At 40.5% G+C, this 19,954-nt stretch overlaps 2 protein-coding genes across 2 annotated transcripts in view; both read right to left on the reverse strand.

The window, feature by feature from the left end:
- Positions 1-11,962, reverse strand: part of LOC109622683 (uncharacterized) — a 185,436-nt gene extending 173,474 nt beyond the window's left edge. The window contains exon 1 of the mRNA XM_062846848.1: positions 11,798-11,962. Coding sequence (XP_062702832.1) covers positions 11,798-11,808 — 11 coding nt within the window. The 5' untranslated portion in view covers positions 11,809-11,962. The remainder of the gene's footprint in view (positions 1-11,797) is intronic.
- A 97-nt stretch (positions 11,963-12,059) lies between these two features.
- LOC109398466 (serine, glycine and glutamine-rich protein) lies at positions 12,060-13,099 on the reverse strand. The gene has a single exon (XM_062846849.1). It carries the CDS (start codon positions 12,436-12,438, stop codon positions 12,094-12,096), a length of 345 nt encoding a protein of 114 aa, XP_062702833.1. The 5' UTR covers positions 12,439-13,099; the 3' UTR covers positions 12,060-12,093.
- Positions 13,100-19,954: the final 6,855 nt, after the last annotated feature.

Consider the following 19,954-nt stretch of genomic DNA (forward strand, 5'->3'; position numbering starts at 1 on the left):
GTTGTATATCTCGCGTTCTGGACCACTTGGAAGAATACTCTCTTCGACAAAATTTCAAGAAAGCAATTTAGTTCAAGAATTACATACTTCGAGACACGAAAAAGTTAATTCCAAATTCATTGACAACGTGGCTCTAGAGTTGCCAGTTTTATCTAAGCGTCGAATATCTGCTCCGAAGTTTCTTCTGAATTTTCTTTTGATTTTTTTTTTCAGTAATTACTTTGAAAATCAGTGCGGCAATTCCACTAGGAATATTTTCGTAAATTTCTTTGGAAATGCCTTCGGCAATTACTATGAACATTCTCTCAGCTCTTCCTGTGGGAATTTCTAAGGCAATTTTTAATTCTTTCTGCATTAGTTTTGGGAATTTATTTGGCAATTCTTTTGGAAACCGTCTCAGCAATTTTGTCACAAATAGAGATCGCAATTCCTTTGACAACATTTTTCATGATATTTTTGGAAACTTCTTTTTTTTTTTAATTTCTGCGACAATTATTTTGAGAAATTTTTGGGCCATTCCTTCGGAATCTTCTTTCATCAATTTATGTATCAAAAACTTCGGCAATGGCTTTTTGAACTTTTTCAGAAAATTTCTTCTGTGAAAATTGCTTTGAAAGTTCTCTCTGCAACTTCTTTCTGCTGTTTTTTTTTTGACAATTCGTTTGGAGAATCTTTTGGTAATCACTTCGGGAATGTCTTTAACACTTTTCTGGAATCCTTTTTTTTTACACATCCCTACGAGAATTTGTTGGGTATTTTGTTAAGCATTTCTTTTAAAAATTTATTCGGCAAATTTCGTGTGAGATGCCCTGTGAATATCTTTTTGGTAGAATTTCTTCGGAAAATAGTTCCTGTCAGCAATTTTTGTTGGTTTTGATCCAAAAATTCCTATAATATTTTTAAGGGGTTTTCTTGGGCATTTTTTTTATTTTTTTTTTGCCATTCCTTTGGCATTTTGTTCGGTAGGCTATTATTGTTGAAAATATCTACGGAAATTATTTAGGCAATTGCTTTGCGTAGATGCTATCGACTGTTTCGATCGAAATTCACAGATGATTTTCGGCTTTTAGTCTGTTAAGCGATTGAAACGAAAATATCTTTCCTCCGTTTCAATCGCTTAACAGACTGAAAGCCAAAAAAACGCCTGTGCAATTGTTTTGGTAAATTAATAGGCAACTCCTACGGGATTTCCTTCAGCTATTTCTTTGGAAGTTTGAATGGCAATCCCTTTGGAAATTTACCTGACAATTACTTTTGTAATTCTTTCGATAAGGACATCCCGAAGCAATTGCCGAAGGCCACTCCGAAGTATCTCGCTGGAAGAAATGATAATAGTTGTTCCCGAGAGGGAAACCAGAATTTTCACAGCAGCCGATTGTTTTTCAGTAATGCTTAAAACTGAAATTTATTTCATGTATTAACACAATATCTATAAACTAAACTAAACTTAATACTTACAAGAAGTGGTTTCCGTCCCAACTTCTCCGATTTAACCTGTGTCGATATTTGGCGACTTTACCCTAACAGGAATGAAAATTTTCACATAAATGTTTATGGCAAGTCTACTTTCTCTAAATATCTACTTACAGTGTACGAAACTGACCTTTCTCCCCTATTTTGGTTGCCGGCTTCTGGCGCATATTGATTCAATTCATACCGTTGCTGGGAAAGGGTTTTGTTAAATATTATTGCTTCTGCACTATGCTTTGTTTTGATTGCTTACCCACGAGATTCTGAAGCGTTTCACCACTGACCTTCTAACTCACTATATAGTCTGCGAATAGTGCTGCAGTTTAAAACAAATATTCAGCTAGACAACGATTTATCGCACTGGCACTATTTTCACTGAATTTTATTTTTCCTTTCTGTTTACGTTTCACTCTTTCTCAACCCTTTACCTACCACTACTACTGCGTTCGGTTGCTTTATGCTGCGACAAGCGGTATTCACAACTAGTAATTATTCAATAAATCCTCCAAAAGGAATTTTCGACTGAATTTTCATTTTAATTGTGAATTGGATTTTTAAATTTAGAATAATGTATTGATTATTTGATGTTATACGAAAGAGCACCATTTTGTGAGTCACTATGATTTTTTTTCAGATCTTTAGAACTTTATTTAAATAGCTAAAATTACAATTACAAAGTGAGTTTTTTAAATCATGATAAATAATATGTAAATGTATTTGATTAAAAAATTCCCAAACAATCAGGCAAAATCGTTAAGCTCATCGGATTTGTAAAATTTTAAAATATCTTGAATAATTTATTTGTTTCCCCCCTCAAAAGGTTGAATTCTGACCAAAATTTTTAAACATAACCATCTCTGTACCTACATATGTATGACGAGCGAAAACGATTTATTTATTGTTTTAAACTGTTTGCCTTATCGTACAGGCAGCGCTTCCCCAACGACTGTGTTGAGAAGAACAATTGCTACCTGGAAGGCGATCAAACGCGTGGTTCGCATTCTGTTTGATACCACGGATAACTACAGTAGAGATTAAATATGGACCAAATAGGTCTGTGCCATAAAGGGGGAGAAAAACAAACTACAGTGTAGCGGTAGATGCTCAAAAACGATTCACTCAAAGGTCAAATTTTCGGTAATACCAATCCGTGTGGTCAATTATGATTTTCAAACAACTCAGCGTACATACATATGTACAGATGGGTAAATTATTGGTTAAATTGAAAAAAAAAAATCCACAGCTCGGGATTGGTATTACCGAAAATTTGCACTTTGAGTGAGTCGTATTTGCAAGTATGGAAGCGCAAAAACAAAAAGAAAGTAAATGTTGCTTAGGGCGAAAAAATATTGAAATAAAAAACACAGGCGATATTTTAAATCCAGTAGGGCGGAAACAATTCCTTTTTTATCTGCTATTTTCTAACATGTATGGGAGTACAAAATCTACTCAGTGAGTAGAGTAATCTCGATGACACTACTGGTCTCCATTGGGGGCTGTGCTAACCCTCGGGTTGCCTCTCTGCTTGCATAAATAGATAACCACCACGATCATTCGCAGAGATGAATAGCGGATTTAAAGGGGAACCCAACAGACGTGCGTTCGAAAGCTAACACAAAAGAGAGCGTGAGCGAAGTCACCACCACGACGGATGCTGGAGTACCCTCCAGTAATCAATCACGAATCGTGATTCACGATCGGCACAAGGTGGCACAGTGCCAGCAGAGGATGCGCAGATGGATGTCGCAGACCTTACGCGGGCGTTGAACCGCAACAGCAGTTGGCTACCGAAAATGATGTTACATAGTCATCGAACAACTGGACGATTTCGGCTATACAATTGATCGGCTACACAAGTGGGCGCCCGCCGGAATAATATCAGCAATGACCTTAAGGAAAGTCTGCTGAAACTTTGGAAGCTGGAGGCTCTAGCCAAGAAGAAACAGCAAACAGGACATTTCAGCCGAAGAGCGAAGTGCGGTAGACGCACCAAAGTAGAAGTGGTCCACTCATCCCAGAAGGACCCAGACTATGCAGCTCTCCAGAGAGGTAGGAAAAAGGGCATAATTCCTGGATTACGATCGGAAAGAAGAAAAAGAAATTGAGAAAAGGCAAGAGCGTTAGGGGCGACGAGCTGGGACGCCGAGGTGTTGAGCGCCATGGAAGAAAACATCAACTATCGTCACTAGGCGCGAATGTGAAAATTATCCGGCATACCAGAACGTGAGAGATGATGCTGGTGTTGAAGCCGATGGCAGCCGCAAAATGCCCCTCCTGCAAGGCACTAGCCTCAGAGGTTCTGTGTGAAAAGGTGCAGGTAAGATCCCTGTCAGCAGAGGTATAGATGGTCTCTCGAGCAACTAATACAGTGTAAAAACCTGGACAAGATTACCGACGTCGCGAAGCGTTCAGCCGCCCTCTAAGAGTATTTATTGTGAGGTAAAAGTACCTTGTCAATCCGCCTGCGAAAATACCAGGCAGGTAAGCAGATCACCACGGTTAACCTTGGTTACCCAAGCAACCAAAAGTTCGGATAAAATAGCATGTTTGGGCTTAATCAGCTATTCGAAGGAAGATGAATAGCATTCTATTCAGCTCACTTTTTAAGTAATTAACCGAACTTGAGTTCACAAAAAGTACACTTGTGTCGCTGAAAGGATCGCTATTCAGCTTAAAAATAAGCTTCGAAAAAATGAAAAAAAAGTGTTTAGTCCTCAAAAGTAATTTATTATTAAGAGACATTAGTTCATGTGGAATCCAAATTGACTAATACCTTGAAATAATGTTTGATGTTTTTTACTTACTGAGATTTGAACTCGGGTTCTCCTCGTTGAAAGCCGGTGCCTAACCACTACTCCATGTATTTGTTGTTAGGCACTGCGGGATTTCACTCAATGTGCTGATTTCATATAGTAGAGCTCAATGAGGTTCTCGTGTGAACTTTCTCTGAACTTGGAATACTTTTTGAAGTCGAAAGTTCGAAAGAAGTTCACGTGGAACTTCTTGTGAACTTACACAGTTTGACATTTTCAGTTTGTTGTGATTCGCAGTGCAAAGCAATAAATTAGGGCCAGTGCATCGACTTCAAGAAAGATTATAAGTTTTCAGCTTGGTTTCCAGTGACTACGATTGCGTCGATTACCGGCGCCCTGCAGCGACAAGTGAGACGGGGTTGGAAACATCCAGCAAAGCTGGACAAAAAAAAACTCCGATGGCATCCGAGGTGGAACAGTTGTCCGCTGCGGGGGACAGCCTTTGAGCCACACAATACGGATGCTTTGCGCTGATTACAAGTAAGTACATTGAAATATTATAGTGAAACAAAGTGTACTTGTGAAATTAACACAAGCTGTCGCTGCTGCGCTCGATATCCGAGTGATTTAATTGAATGAGAATTTATCCCCGGCCCCGCTGTCGCCGAAGCTCAAGTGAAGTTCACTTTTGGTACGGTTAATATTTATCCGAACTTTGAGTAGTAAGTTCAAAACAAGTTCGAAACAAGTTCGGAACGGATGATTTCAAGTTGTTGGAATATCTCCAAATGAACTATATTTGAGTTTTAAAGGCACGCAAAAGTTCAACATGAGTTCGGTTAATATTTTATTGAACTCTGTTTTAAAGTTCACCATAAGTTCTTTCTGAACCTTTTTTCGACTTTAATGTCGTTTTAAAGAGAAGTCAAAAGCTTGTACATGTACTTCCAAGTTCATAAATAATACAAGAGTAACTTTTTGGAGAATTAAGTTCAACGAAACCTGGAATTGAACCGAACTTGAACTTCTGAGTTCGTTCTTCAAGTGGAATCCGAACTTTTGGTTGCTTGGGTAACCTCCCAGTAGAGGAGCTTGACAAAGCAGCTGCAGTCGGGAAAATCAAAGTTGGCTGGTCAGTGTGCCTGGTCAGAATTTATGAGGCGCAAACAGAACCAAACTCTGTCGGAAGTGCGGAGAAAAGGACCACATTATCCAAGAGTGCTTTCCAAAGGCCGGATTTGCACGGCAAGCAAGGGGCATTCGACGGGTGGGCAATCGACAATAGTGCAGGTTACACAGCTGAACCTGTGAGGCCACACAAAAGTTTTCGGAGTCAAGTACAGATAGAGCCGTCTAGGATAACGGAACTCTTTAACCGGCCTCCAGGTCATTTGGCCAAAAGGGTCGTTTCCTTTATCAGTATAGCTCGAAAGAACAACCTATGATTCAAAGCAGGAAAAAAATGTGACAAAAATATTCTCAGTTTCAACGCAAACTAATCCCTTGATAGCCTATGAATAAAAAAATGAAATATTTCTGATGATCATATTGGCAGCTAGAATGTTATCCAGAGTTTGCTCACGCCTCCAAATCATGTTGATAATAATTCGGCCAAAAGACCCTTTCGGCCAAATGGCATTAGGCCAAACGACATTCGGACAAATGACCGGACAGCGATACATATATAATAGCTCTACTGCTGGACCTATACCATGGGAAGCCACCTGGCAACCCGTTGACGTACAGACTAATCCCACGGTTCCCAACCTTGGCTCTCGCAACCCCCCAGTCTGTCGTCACTACGCTTTTCGTAATGCATTCGAAGCATGCCTGCAAGCGGTTGGGGGGGTCGAGAAACGAAAGTTGGGAAGCTATAGACTAATCTATCTGCTGGATATCGCCGTTGGAGCAGATTATTCTGTCGAGGCTGATGAATTTGGTGTTTTGGGTAACTAATTTGGCTTCCGAAAGGGTCGATCTCAGGTGGACAAACAAACGAAACGTAATTCGCTATTGCGCGGTTGTCACGTTGGACGTGACGAATGCGTTCAAAAGCGTCAGCTGGGCCTCCATCGAGTGTGCCATACTTCAACTAGTAATCCCGGATAGCCTATGCCGGATATTGGAGAGCTTCTTCCAGAGAAGGGGGCTAATCTACGACGCCAAGGTAGGAGAGAGGAACTACACTATAACCGCAAGGATGCGTTTGACGGCGTACTGAGGCTCACACTACCACTGAGCGTAAAGCTGGTTCCCAAGCAGCACACATGTTACAAAGGAGTGTTGACAGCGCAGGTTTTTGATTGGAAACGAGTCATTTTCAAGTAGTTTTGCCTTTGGGTTAGAATTACATAAATATAACTCCTGTACAACCAAAAACTTGCGCTGTCGACACTCCTTTGTGACTTGTGTGCTGCTTGGGTTGGAACTAGAGAGAAAATGGCGGGCCGACTAACAGCAAGATGAGTTGGCCCTTCTCCTCCTCCAAGAGCTGGAGTCATACGGAGAGTCTATAATGCTGAACTAGGGGCTCAACCATCTAAGGAAAAAGACGACAAGCTGGTTGAACGCCTACTAAAGTAAGTGTTCGTGCACGGTCCCCTTCTTGACTTCCCTAACGGGCGTACCGCGAAAAAAAAAAAGAAATGAGAAATGATGTGGTTTGATGGGTCTATTTTTCATCCCCACCCAACCCCAGGAAACCACCTTGAGTGTCTAATAGCAAATTTTCTCATTTCATTCACTGTTGCGGCTCCGAGGATGTAGATGGTCTCTCGAGCAACTAATTCGGCTTCCGGAAATAGAGCTCCAGCGTAAGATAAGAAGAATTCACTACTGTACAAGTGACCATCGACGAAGAAAATGCGTTCAATAGCGCCAGTTAGGTAGCTACATATTACCAGAGCATTCCTTAGTGTGGCTGTACCCGAATATCTGTAAAAGATGCTTGAAAACTGTTCTTAGAATCGAGTACTGGTATACCGCACAGAATTGGGTCTGAAGTACTTTCGCATAACCTCAGAAGTTCAACAAGGTTCTATCCAGAGTCCAGTGAAATATAATGTACGAAGAGGTGTTTTAGCTATAGTTCTCGGTGGGCGTGGCCATTGCTTCGCTGATAATATTACACTGGAAGCCTACGGTGGAGCCTCGTGGCCGTGCGGTTAGCGTTACCAAGCGTCTAAACGTACCATGCCATGGATTGAGGGTTTGATTCTCGCTCCGAGTGATGAAACATTTCGCAAGAAATATTTCTTGCTTGTATTTATCCACTGGTGCTCATAATGTGTGTCGTGTCCGTTGTTAAGTTTCATTCAGTCTGTACAGCCTCTGGTTGAAAACGGTGTCCGTGTCTTTTAAATCGATCGAAGAGGCGGAGTTGACTGCTGCCTACCTACTTGATGGCTTATTAAGGATTGTATAAACTCTAGAAAACTGTAGCTGGATCACCACAAAAACCGAGGTTGTTGTTGTGAACAACCAATAGTCGAAGATGCAGGCAGTGATTATGGCAGGTGATTGCACTATCACCTTGAAGCCCTCCGTCAAACACTTGGGATGTTGATCGACGATGATCTCTAGCTCACCTTTGTTAACCATGTCGTTTACGCCTGCAAGATTTATTATGGGGGATAGACAAAATGATCGGGAGAGGCAAAATTTCCAATTTTCAAAAAATGTTCAAGTAGCTGTGACTTTTCAAAAAGTGCATCAAATATTCTCAAATTTTCACTGTAAGTTTATTAAATAGTTATGTATCAGGGGTTCAAACTTGGAAAAGATAGGGCTAATCTCCACGAAGTTATAAAGATCCTTGAAAAAGCTATAATTATCCGATAGTCAGCTTTTACCTGTTATACCTCCGGATTCCGAACCGAATGCAATGAAATTTTGACCATTTATGAATTACATAATGAGCTATGAAAAACCTTTGACTTAACTTAAAATTATTGACACGTAGGAAAATTATAACGATTAGATTATTTTCTAATAAAACACCAAATTATCCAAAACTTCAAGATCGTTTGAAAATTCAAGATGCAATTAATATTTCATTCAATTTCCCTCTAAGTGACTTATATATGAATGTGTTTTGAAGGAAAATAACAACATAGCCGCCAATAAATTGAAAAAGTAATGGGATGCATATTACAAATAGACCAAATTACTAAAAAATCGTAAAATAAATGAAATCGCCATTACTTTTTGTCTTGTTAAAAACTTCTACTTAAGTCAAGCGTTTTCCAGAGTTCATTATATAAGTCATAAATGGTCAATATTTCATTGCAATTGGTTCATTGAATCTGGAGAAATAACAGCTCAAAGTTGGTTATCGAATAATTATACCTTTTTCAAGAATCTTTACAACTTCGTGCAGAATAGCCCGATCTTTTCCAATTTTGGATCACTGATACACAACTAGTTGACTAACTTGTAAAAACTTACATTTTATGTAAGGTGAAAATTTTGCCTGTCCCGATCCTTTTTTCTATCCCCTGTATGTCCATTTGAAATGACATTTACTCTGCGGTGTGTACCGATTAGTGCAATTCCTGGCTAGTGTCGCCTTATCCATACTTACTTAGTATTACTTATCGGGTAATGTGCGCAATAGTGGCAAGTGTGTACCGTGCCGTGCTTTGATACTTTTGTGTCATCACCGGTAGGAAACCTTTTGTCAACCTGTTTGAAGAGGATATTGAATACATCTAAATGCGTGGCATGCGGGGCATACGCAGAACTTTCAGGTAGACCTCAATGACCAAATGACAGCGTGCGTGGAATAGTTCTACTAATGGTTGGTGGACCAACAGGTTAATTCTGAGGGAGATGATTGGGTGAACAAATGTCATGGGGAATTAATATTCCAATTTCGGGTCATGGCTGCTTTAGACTGCATCTACACCATTTTGATCATGCGGGTCTCCCTAGTCGTCGGTGTACTGTAGAGGAAACGGCGGAACACGTTTTGTCCGTGTGTCCTCGGTTTCACACAGTGCGTAACCACATTCTTGTCCAGAGGATGTAGAGATGTGTTTGACAGGTACGCCGTTTTATTGATCGTCGCCCATATAGTCGCAGATCTGCAGAGGAGGTTGCGCGTGAATTCGAGAAGTGACTAGGTAGCAGCAAAATGGTGGTCTCAGAGTACGAAAGTCGGCTACGCAGGTAATACCGCATCGATGACATGCGGTCAAACTAGTCCTTTCTATCGGACAGTTGACCGCGTGGAAGACTCCTTGGTATGTCGTTGTCGTGACGCAGCCTACCATGTTGGATCCGAGCCCATAAGCGTAACTAGATCATAGGTCTAGGCAGAGTTGCACTCTGTCACTGTCAATGGTACCGTAATCAGGGGGGAAGTTGATCACTTTTCCTCTATTCTTTTGAGTAAAATCAAGTACAATGCACATGACTCCAAACAAATATTTTTAAAACATGTACTGAGTGGACCTGTTTCAAATTCCGTTAACGAAATTTTTACAAGAAATTGCTAAATATTATAAAAATTGCTCAAATGGCCAAATTTGAAAATTTTCAATACGGGGTGAAGTTGATCAACCAATGACATAACATTCTAAGAATGGTAAATTATTGAATAAACTAAATTTGATGATGCTGAATCCGAATAAGTTTTTAAAATTCTTACAACTGATATAATTTGTAAGTTAAAAATAAAATAAAGTTTAGTAAGTTACAGAATGACCCACATTAAACGCCTAAAGGTATGCAATTGCCTTAAAAAACGTCTTACTTTCGCAAAAATATGCTTTTTTTCAAATAAAACTTAAATGTTAACATCAAATTTAACACAAAGCTATGTTCAATAAGCCTACCATGAATAAATAAAAGTGTTTTGTGAGTCATTCGATGTACAAGGCGTTGCTGGGAGCCGATTTTTTGAAAGGCAGTCTTTTCACCGAGTTTCAATACGCATCCAAAAAAGTAGATATTTTTAAGTAAAATATGTCACAATTGCCATAAAAATTTTCAAAAATTCTTCAAATATATTCACACGATCGATTTACATCAAAAGTATTTCCATTGAAACAGAATTGAGGCGTCCTCAGCGGTTGAAGGACGTGGACCCCATTGTGATCAACTTCACCCCGATGATCAACTACCCCCCAGATTACGGTAAGCAAATCACTGATTTTGATAGGCCGACTGCGATCCAAGTCAGCGTGCGCTCTATTGAGTCACCGTCACTTTTCTTGATCCATTAGAACTGAACTGACTGTGATGGTGTGTGGATATCACTGATAGCCATCTTAAAAATTCGTTTAAAAATCCAAATGAAGATTTGCCAAGCTGATATTTTAATATGTGGTACAAAATAACAAGTTTTGCATGTTGGTCACAAAAAAGTTTGAGTTTTGGCGAAAATCACTAAAATATCACAACAGTTGCAATGATTGTGATCTAGAGTGCGGGTCAATATCATCGTTACCTGTCGTTGTCGTTTTGATATTGAACGGCCTGGAGTGATAGTGACGATGGTGCAATATCAGTAGTCACCTGACAAGACTGATATTTCGCAACTCTGGGTCTTCGGGGGAGGGTCATGGCCATGTCTATATAGATTTTATATACTCCAAAGATACTTATTGCCTGAATCTCGTGATTTTTCCCGAAATTGATTATTCTGGAGAGGACCAAGCCCCCTTGGCCACCTTGAATTTACGCCAATGTCCTAGCCCGTGATATGAAATGGAGTCCCTGAAAAAGTCCGGTATCTAAGGACTACTATTGACCTTCCCCCTTCTTTCGAGGACAAAGGGAGATGTGCGGTCACTTGGAAAGATGACAATATTCCTGTACCCCATACCGTGATGTTCCTCTAGAAGACGAGTCACGAAGTCCGCAGGTGCAAACTAATCTTAAGAGTGTGAACTGCACTAGACCATCATAGAGGTGATACTTTCTGGTGATCCCGAGGGGACGATGGGGTTTGCGGCAATGGATATGGTTTGGGGGTAGGTTGGAAGGTAGGAGACGGAAGATCCAGAACCCCACTACCTGAGCACTAAGCACACCCTACCTTTTCGTAACACCTAGTCCTTTGACACACTCTGACGTACAAGAACGACAAAAGTACACAGTTGCAGGATATCTTCTGAAATTGTCTCAGAAATTCCTGAAGAGATTTATCAAAAAAATACTCCAGATATTCTTCAAAAAAAAATATGATTTCTCCAGAGGTTCAATTTTATCAGCGATCCAGCCCAAACGGAGACATTCAAAGCTACTTGTTTCAACATGTCTGACTCATGGAGACGCGTGGTAATTTATTTATATCTTACGCTTGAGTCGGCGTTGCACCCTCCATTCATCCGGAAAGTTATCTCGATCAAATTGAAGATGGTCGAGAAATTAAAGTCTATGAAAAGTGGTGGTGGCGACTCAACTGTATGTGTTTTGATTGAATCATACAGTGAAGTGGGAGATTGCTAAACGTGACATATTCTAAATAAACGCAGTATTTGAAATATATTTGTTAGCAAATGCAAAACAGACAGAAAATCGGGAAATAAATTATTTGCCAATCGCCTAATGCTACAACACAAACTCACCTGATCTTCATTGATTGGTGTTCCTTTCGTTGTTCGGTCGATGCTTTGCATAATGTCGTAAAAATCTCAACGATCCGATAATAATATTAATGATAATAAATTAACTACTACAATATAGATAGAATAAAAGTTGATAACATTGAAAATTCGCACACGTTCTGGCGCAACAATAAAAGCAAAAAAAACTTCTCCAACCGCTTTCGCGCACTGCCCGCTAGAACAACTTCTTCCACTACTACTACTACTGCTTCTTCTGCTTCTCTTGCCTTCTGCCATACTCCACTCCACTTCTACTTCTACTGTCGGCGACCGGCCCTGGTGACCTGATTTCGTTCGGCTTGTTCCTTCTCGCGAAGTTCTTTGATCGCTCCGACACTTCCCCACATCACTTTGGCCGTCACCTGGGTGGCCCCCGTCATCTGGGACCCCGCTGCCCCACCATTGGAGCAGCCCCCGGCGGATCCGTTAACGTTGTCACTGCCGCCACTTGCTCCGATGCCGGCGTTGGAGTTCCTGCCGGACGACCGGGCCGAGGCCGACCGATTGCCACGAGTTCCGTTGGCATTGGCCGCATAGGTGGCATTCACATAGTTATTGTTTTGATCTTTCTCACGCTCACAGTTCTTGCACTGGTAGGACATCTTCGCTGATGGCAATATCTTGGCTCTTGGTTTCACAGAACACTCTGAACACCCACACGAAACCGATTAACGCGCACGTCCGACAACCCCGAAAACAAATTGCAGTTTCGCACCTCCGTGAAGCTGCTGCTGTAGAGATCTGGAATCTTATGCAATCTGCACTCTACCGATCCGATCGACTACGACGATGACGACGACGACGGGAGCCCGTTTTGCAGAATCTCGTAGGTACGCGAGTGGTTTCGTCGTCAAGACAAGTTTCGTCTTCCAGATGCAAGTGCGCATTGAAGTCTCGCGCAGAGTCCAAAAATGCTGGCGAACCACTACCACAGAGGCATCAATTGACTCACCACGATCGCGCTCACCGAACTCTGGGCAGGCGGGCGATGATGATGGCCGGGATAGGCAGAACTGACAGGCGTGTAGGAAAGGCAAAGGCCGCCTGGTCGGGCTGGCTGGCAGCAGGTGGGCAGGTAAAGTTAAATCTTTGCGCGAGGTTTGCGATCTCTGCTGGCTCTTTCTTCCTCTTCAGCACCCGATCACGTCGAACCGAGAGGAGGTCTCTCACTCTGGAATGTTATCTCGCGTGCGCGTTGACACACACCGCGCTGCTGCTGGCTGCATCCATCGAGCAGTAAAAGAGAGAGAAAGAGCGCTCACCCGAAAACCCCCGTGGCCACGAAAAACAAAAACAAAACATATTAAACCGGAGCCCCATACAAAGCAGCACCGCGCGGTTCAAGCAGATTAGAATACATACAGATTGCGCGGAGTTTCGGCGGCGGTGAACTTGCGGCGATCACACGCGAGAGAGAGCGTAGTCCGCGATCTTCCAATATTCAGGTGATCAGGTTGCTTCGCTCGCTGCTGTAGGTAAGTACAAGACCGTTCACACGACGATCGCCTGCCATGGCGTGCTTCGATCTTTCTCATTTTATCTCACTCTCTCACGCGCAGGGTGGCACGACGCAGTGGTGGAATCACCTGTTTGATCTTCAAAAGCTCGCCAACCTGCACGATTGCTCGCTCTTCTCGAGTGTAGCCAGGTATGCGTGTGACCAAGTTTACCTCCGGCCGTCGTCATCGTGGGTCGTTGAACTTTGGTACTACTTTGGCGAAAGCTTTTCCCAGTTTTTGCTCTGCCTCCTTTCTTCCGGGTTTCGGTCGGTTCAATTGTGCACAGGTAGGTACCTTCGTTTTGGAATTCCCCACAAGACCCTGTGAGAGCTGTGGCGGAGAAGTCTTGTACGTCATCAACATTTGCCCATTTAGGGAGTCTCCCTATCGATGAGCTTTCTTTGTGTTTGCCATATGTTGGAAGTTTGCTACGATTTGTAAAAATAGCAAAATATCTAGACTAATATTTGAGAAGGGCAGAACTTGCTTTGCAATCTTGTTTGTATTCTGTTCAGTTCATTATTGCATCCTTTCCTTCTACCGTGAGCAATAAATGTTACAAAAATTGACTGCATAGGGGAAAGAGGGGCATAATGCCCTGGCTAAGCATATGTGGTCATAAACCTCAGGTCGTATTCTGCCTTGGGGAGCAGTTTACTCCCTTACCTTTACAACTTTTGACCCGCGTGCAAGAAAAATTTCACATTCAAATAAACAATTCAAAAAAGTGTTACTCTTTAGGTGCCAGGAAACTGCAGGAGGCAAAACGCCTTTTTTGGTGAGGCAAAACGTCCGTTGTCATTTCCCGCTTTAACTTGATGTGAAATACCAAGGGGCTCCATCGAACTGTTCCTGGCACCAAAGGAAGGAGTAGGAGGCGCGTGGTAGTTTAATGGCTTGATTCCATGTACAGTCTAGACTCCTACTACACGGTTTCGTCTCTACGGTCTCCTATTACACGGATTCCAATTACACGGATTCCTATTACACGGCAGTCCGTGTTGTGGGAATCACAGAGCTTATGAGATTTTGCCTAATTGGGGGTGTGAGCGAATATCTCAGGCCGTATTACAAGATATCACCATACCTTCTTAACCAAAGTTGTAGTACTAGAATAGATCTACCACACAATGCCAACTATCATCCAATTGGTTGGCAATTTGGCTGATAGAGGCGCTATGTAGAAGTGGTTGCTATGTACACTAGCCAGTAGAAGCACTCATAAGTTATCACATGCGATATCTCAAGATCTACTTTATTTGGAACAATACTGTCTTTGGCAAAGTTGTTCAGTAGGTCAAGAACAATCTGATGATTTAACAATTAGTTTGTGATTTCGACGCTAGGTGGCGTCATCAAGTAATCAAGTAAAAAGTCATCAAATGAAGTTTGAAACTTCTTTATCCCGGGATCCTGAGCAGATATAAAAGTGTCGTCTTCAGCAAAGTTCTTCAGGAAGTCAAAAGCAATTTGATGATTCAACAATTAGTATGTGATTTCGACGCTAGGTGGCGCTAGTCGTCAAGTAAAGTTTCATACTTCTCTACCTGGTGACCCACAGCAAATAGATAAGTGTCGTCTTCGGCAAAGTTCTTCATAAAATCAAGAGCTATCTGATGACTCAATAATTAATTGGTGATTTCGCCGCTACATACTTTGAAGAAATCACCGACTTCGGTTATATTTTACCGAAATCTCAACCGTTAAGTTTTGTTTACCGGAAAAAATCGATTAAGCTGGCAATATTTACTGATCTTCGTTAGAGTTTGACAGATAAACGATAATATTTTACCAAGAATTTGTATTTTTTTACAGAATTTCGGTAAAACTCCATTGCCGTTCGCTCAGCAGTTGAGATTTCGGTAAAAAAATATCGAACGCGATTAGCTGTGTAGGTGGTGCTAGTCGTGAAGTACATTTTAAACTTCTCTTGCTCGGAATCCAGAGCAGATAGGAGAGGGCCGCCTTCGGTAAAGTTCTTCAGAAATTCAAGAGTAATCTGGTGATTCAATAACAAGTTTGCGATTTTGCCACTAGGAGGCGCTAGTTATCAGGTTAAGTTTCAAATTCTGCTGTCTCGGAATCTAGAGCAGATAGAAAAGTATCGTCTTCGGCAAAGTTCTTCAGGAATTCAAGAACAATCTGGTGATTCAACAATTACTTGGTGATTCCGCCGCTAGGTGGCGCTAGTTTTTTTTTTATTTCTTTATTCGGAGATTTTCTGCCGTAGGCAGATTCATCCCGGAGGAGGCGCTAGTTGTCAAGTAAAGCTTTAAACTTTGCTATCTCGAGATCCAGATCAGTTAGAAAAGTGCCGTCTTTGGCAAAGTTCATCAGGAAGTAAAGAGCAATCTGATGTTCCACCAGTTAGTTGATGATTTCGCCGCTATGTGGCGCTAGTTGTCAAGTAAAGTTTTTAACTCTGCTGTCTCAGAAACCAGAGCAGAAAGACAAGTGTCATCTTCGACAAAGTTCTTCAGGGAGTCAAGAGCAATCTGGAGTTTCAACAATTAATTGGTGATTTCGCCGCCAGGTGGCGTTAGTTATCAAGTAAAGTTTCAAACTTCTCTATCGCGAGATCCAGAGCAGATAGAAAAGTGTCGTCTTCGGCAAAGTACCTCAGGAAGTAAAAAACCAGTCTGGTAATTCAACATTTAGGTTTTTTTTTGTTTGGTTTCCATAAGTCGATGACACTTTCAAGATCCTAACTTGATGACTAACGCCACCTAGCGTCGAAATCACAAACTAATTGTTGAATCACCAGATTGTTCTTGACCTGCTGAACAACTTTATCAAAGACAGCATTGTTCCAAATAAACCCAAGTAACACACTTGTCACCGAAGAGTCACGGCGGCGCAGGTTTTTGTTGCGCAGAAGTCACTGTGACTTACTTCTAACAAATAAACACTTATTTGCTAGGAGTAAGTCACAGTGACTTCTGCGCAACAAAAACCTGCGCCGCCGTGACTCTTCGGTGACAAGTGTGTTACTTGGGAAGTAGACCTTGAGATATCGCATATGATAACTTATGAGTGCTTCTACTGGCTAGTGTACATAGCAGATTGTGCGATATTTGCCAGAAAACTGTTCGCCAGAAAACCATGCGCCAGAATGACAAACGCCAGAAAACCATTTGCCAGAATGTACCTTTTGCCAGAATACTATTTGACCGAAAGTACCATTTGCCAGAATGTACCAATCCCCAGAATTACATATTAAATATTAAATTCTGGGGATTGGTACATTCTGGCAAATGGTACTTTCGAGAAATTGAAATTTTCTCCGTTTTCTAAGAATTAATTGAAACTAAAGATGTGATTGTGAGAATTTGGTGGATATATTTCAGTCCATTAACATAAAAAATCTCGTTAGTTTCAATCTTTTACAATAATTCAATATGTTCACTGCTAGGATGATCTCTTGGTTTGTTTCGATAAAGGACGACTAGGGCTAGAACAACGAAAACAACTACTACAACGAAACGATTCACCGGTAGTTTTTTGAGCAAAGAGAAAATGGATCATTGCAGATACGCCTGTATGATACTAAGCGTGAGACTTCGATGTAACTAGGCTATAAGTGCATAGGTCCACAAACATCACGTATTATGAAAAAACTGCTGACCGAAGTATATTATGCCGAATGGTCAATGAGTAGAATGATGATCCCGAATCGCAATTCAGTGATTACGGAACAGGAATCGGAATGGTTCCTTAAATTTGTTCGGTTTTCCAATAATTAGCTGATACTTCTACAATATTATTATTGCCTTATTGTTTTACCGCAATTAACAATTAATATCAAAATCTAGTCTTACTAACTAAGAAGAACAGCCTATGTTCAAAAGAAGGCAAACTTCACTAGTTGAACATCAACGGCTTCGACGCAAAAACTATTTTTCTGCAACGAAACTATTCTCTCTAGTTCAAAGAGTGAGTTTTTCCTTCTTCTTAACACAGGCTGTTCTTTCTAGTTCCATTGTAAGACTAGTTTTTAGCATAAATTGTTGATTATGTTAGAACCATAAAGCAATATTGGTATTACCGAATTCAACTATTAGAATTATTGAAAAAAAAATAACAGATCTTAAACCCGTTCATTGTTCCTATATTTAAAAGGAAAGATTTATGGGTAAAATACAGTAGCTCCAACCTCAACAATTATTTTAACAGCACAAAAGGAGAAAACTAAAAAAAATATGACCATTTGGCAAAATAACTTTTTGACCTAATGAACTGCGACCAAATAACATTCGACCCAACGGCCTTCAGCCGAATGCCCTAACATCATTGATATTAAGATTATAACAGTAGCCGGAGCGCCAATAGTCATAATACCGTAAGCCTAAAAATGTTAAGCTCACATGTTACATTCACCGTGATAAAGGAATATATTGGTTAAAAATGGCGCAAATAAATTAAAAAGTTCATCTAGAAAGAACAGCAGATGATTGAAAGAAGGAAAAACTCTGCTGGAATTATTAGAATTGATGTCCTTATGAACAAGCTTTTTATAGTATTTGATTAAGTGATATTCGGCCTAATGGTACATCAAGCTTGTGATATGTGGGGTAGTGGCTTTCGGGCAGTGGCAGTCTGGCTAATGGTATAGGTAAAACCGTCACTTAAGTAATTATTTCTGTGTATTTTACTCGTTGCTTCCAGAAGATTTTTGTTTTGGTATTCGATTGACTTAAGTGCGTGATCAACAATTCCGGGTAATTTTGCTGTTTGGCACAAATTTTTTTATTACAAATGATCATGTTATTGTTATTGTCAAAAATAAGCTTAAAAATTATATTCAATTGATAGAAGGGAATCTTTGAAAAATATAAGTTAAGCCAAAAATTCCATATCAGTAAAAGCTGGAAAGAACATCCTATGTGTTGAGGAAAGGAAAATCTTTGATGAGTATTGATCAAATTTCGTTAAAAAAATAAATCATGATCAACTTGTCCACAATACACACATGCGGAAATGTTCTAATTGAAAAAATAAGCTGTTGTGCGCAATAAAATAATTAAAATAACATGAAAGATTTAATGTTTTGTAAAGTTTGAAAGGCTTGATTTCACATATTTTTTTTTGTTTCAGAGTGATTTGCCGTTCCTCAAAATATAGGCTTTTCTTTAAAAGTTACTCTTAAACCATTTCTTGTTTGCTCTTACATCAGTTCCAATAATTTATTTAACTTTCGCATATAAATCTGAACAAAAATAAAAATTTACATTTTTACAATCGTTATCGTGGGCTAATCGATCCCAAACAAATAAAAAACACGATTTATTTTTCATTAGGCATGTTTTAAATTATCATTAGATTGGGAAAACCTCTGGATTGAGAACTTTGGAAAATTTCTGGGAAATGGTACTTTCTGGGGAATGGTACATTCTGGCAAATGGTTTTCTGGGAAATGATTCTTTCTGGCAAACGGTTTTCTGGGAAACGGTATTTTCTGGCATATGTCTTTCTGGCGAATGGTATTCTGGCGAATGGTTTTCTGGCAAATATCGCACAATCTACATAGCAATCCCTTCTACATAGCGCCTCTATCGGCCAAATTGCCAACCAAATGGATGATATTTGGCATTGTGTGGTAGATCTATTCTAGTACTACAACTTTGCCAAAAAAGTTATGGTGCTATCTTGCAATACGCCTGACAAAAACCCATAAGCTCTGTGATTCCCCCAACACGAATTCCTACTGCACCCCCGAACCAACTGTGTAGTAGGAGTCTACACGCGCGCAATGTCTTAATTTCTGTGCGCTGCAAATTAGGAAATCTTTCCAAATGTGGAAAATCGTCGTTTTTCACGATTTTCTTTCGACAATAGCAGCCGTTCTTGGGCTTAACATGCTCAGTTTTAGTTCTAGATTGCTTGTATCTAAAAAAAACCTTCACAATATGATGAAATCGCGTGTAGGCGTTTTGCCCCCGGGGGGCGTTATGCGGTTCCCCTAAAACAACACACCGAATGAACGTTAGTTAAAACTAGTTTGATTGTACTCAGAGCAGCTAGAGGTATAGGGAGGGTTCAAGGTGACGACGTGATGAGAGTACAATGAATCTACATGCGTGACTGGTAATCTTTCGCTGTATTATAAATAAGTTTTATAATAATTTAGGTTAAGCATCTATGTTCTGTAGAATTATGAGTTCAATGCCTTTCCTACGGTCTCTAAAATTTTCCTTGTGTATCGGTCCACGGATCTTCATAGATAGCTAGTGATCCTTAGAACATCTAAGAATAATGTTCCTGGTCATACTGTGTCATGCAACTATAGTATATGATCTGGCCAGTGATGCTGTTCATAAACCACGTAGAACAAGTTTTGGTCAACACAGACCCCCTCTTCCCCCTCGTAGACTTTCGTCCATACAAAAATTTTAAAAATTGTGTGTAGCGTAGACGAGTTCAATGGCTATAAAGAACGTCCTTGAATATAGGTAACTCGTGATTTCTCGCTGAATTGTGTACACTAAAACCCCAATTTACGCCCAAAATGGGGAGGGGTGGAATCAAAGGATGAAGTGAAAAGGTTTTTTGGAATCTGCACTTCAAGGAATATTCAAGGAATTGTAATTGTATTGCAAAGATCAGTGGTTCCCAATCTGGG

The sequence above is a fragment of the Aedes albopictus genome, chromosome 1 (assembly GCF_035046485.1).
Source record: "Aedes albopictus strain Foshan chromosome 1, AalbF5, whole genome shotgun sequence".
NCBI lineage: Eukaryota > Metazoa > Arthropoda > Insecta > Diptera > Culicidae > Aedes > Aedes albopictus.

Excerpts from the sequence above, each read along its gene's own strand:
- LOC109398466 (XM_062846849.1), bottom strand. The coding sequence starts at position 12,438 with ATGTCCTACCAGTGCAAGAACTGTGAGCGTGAGAAAGATCAAAACAAT.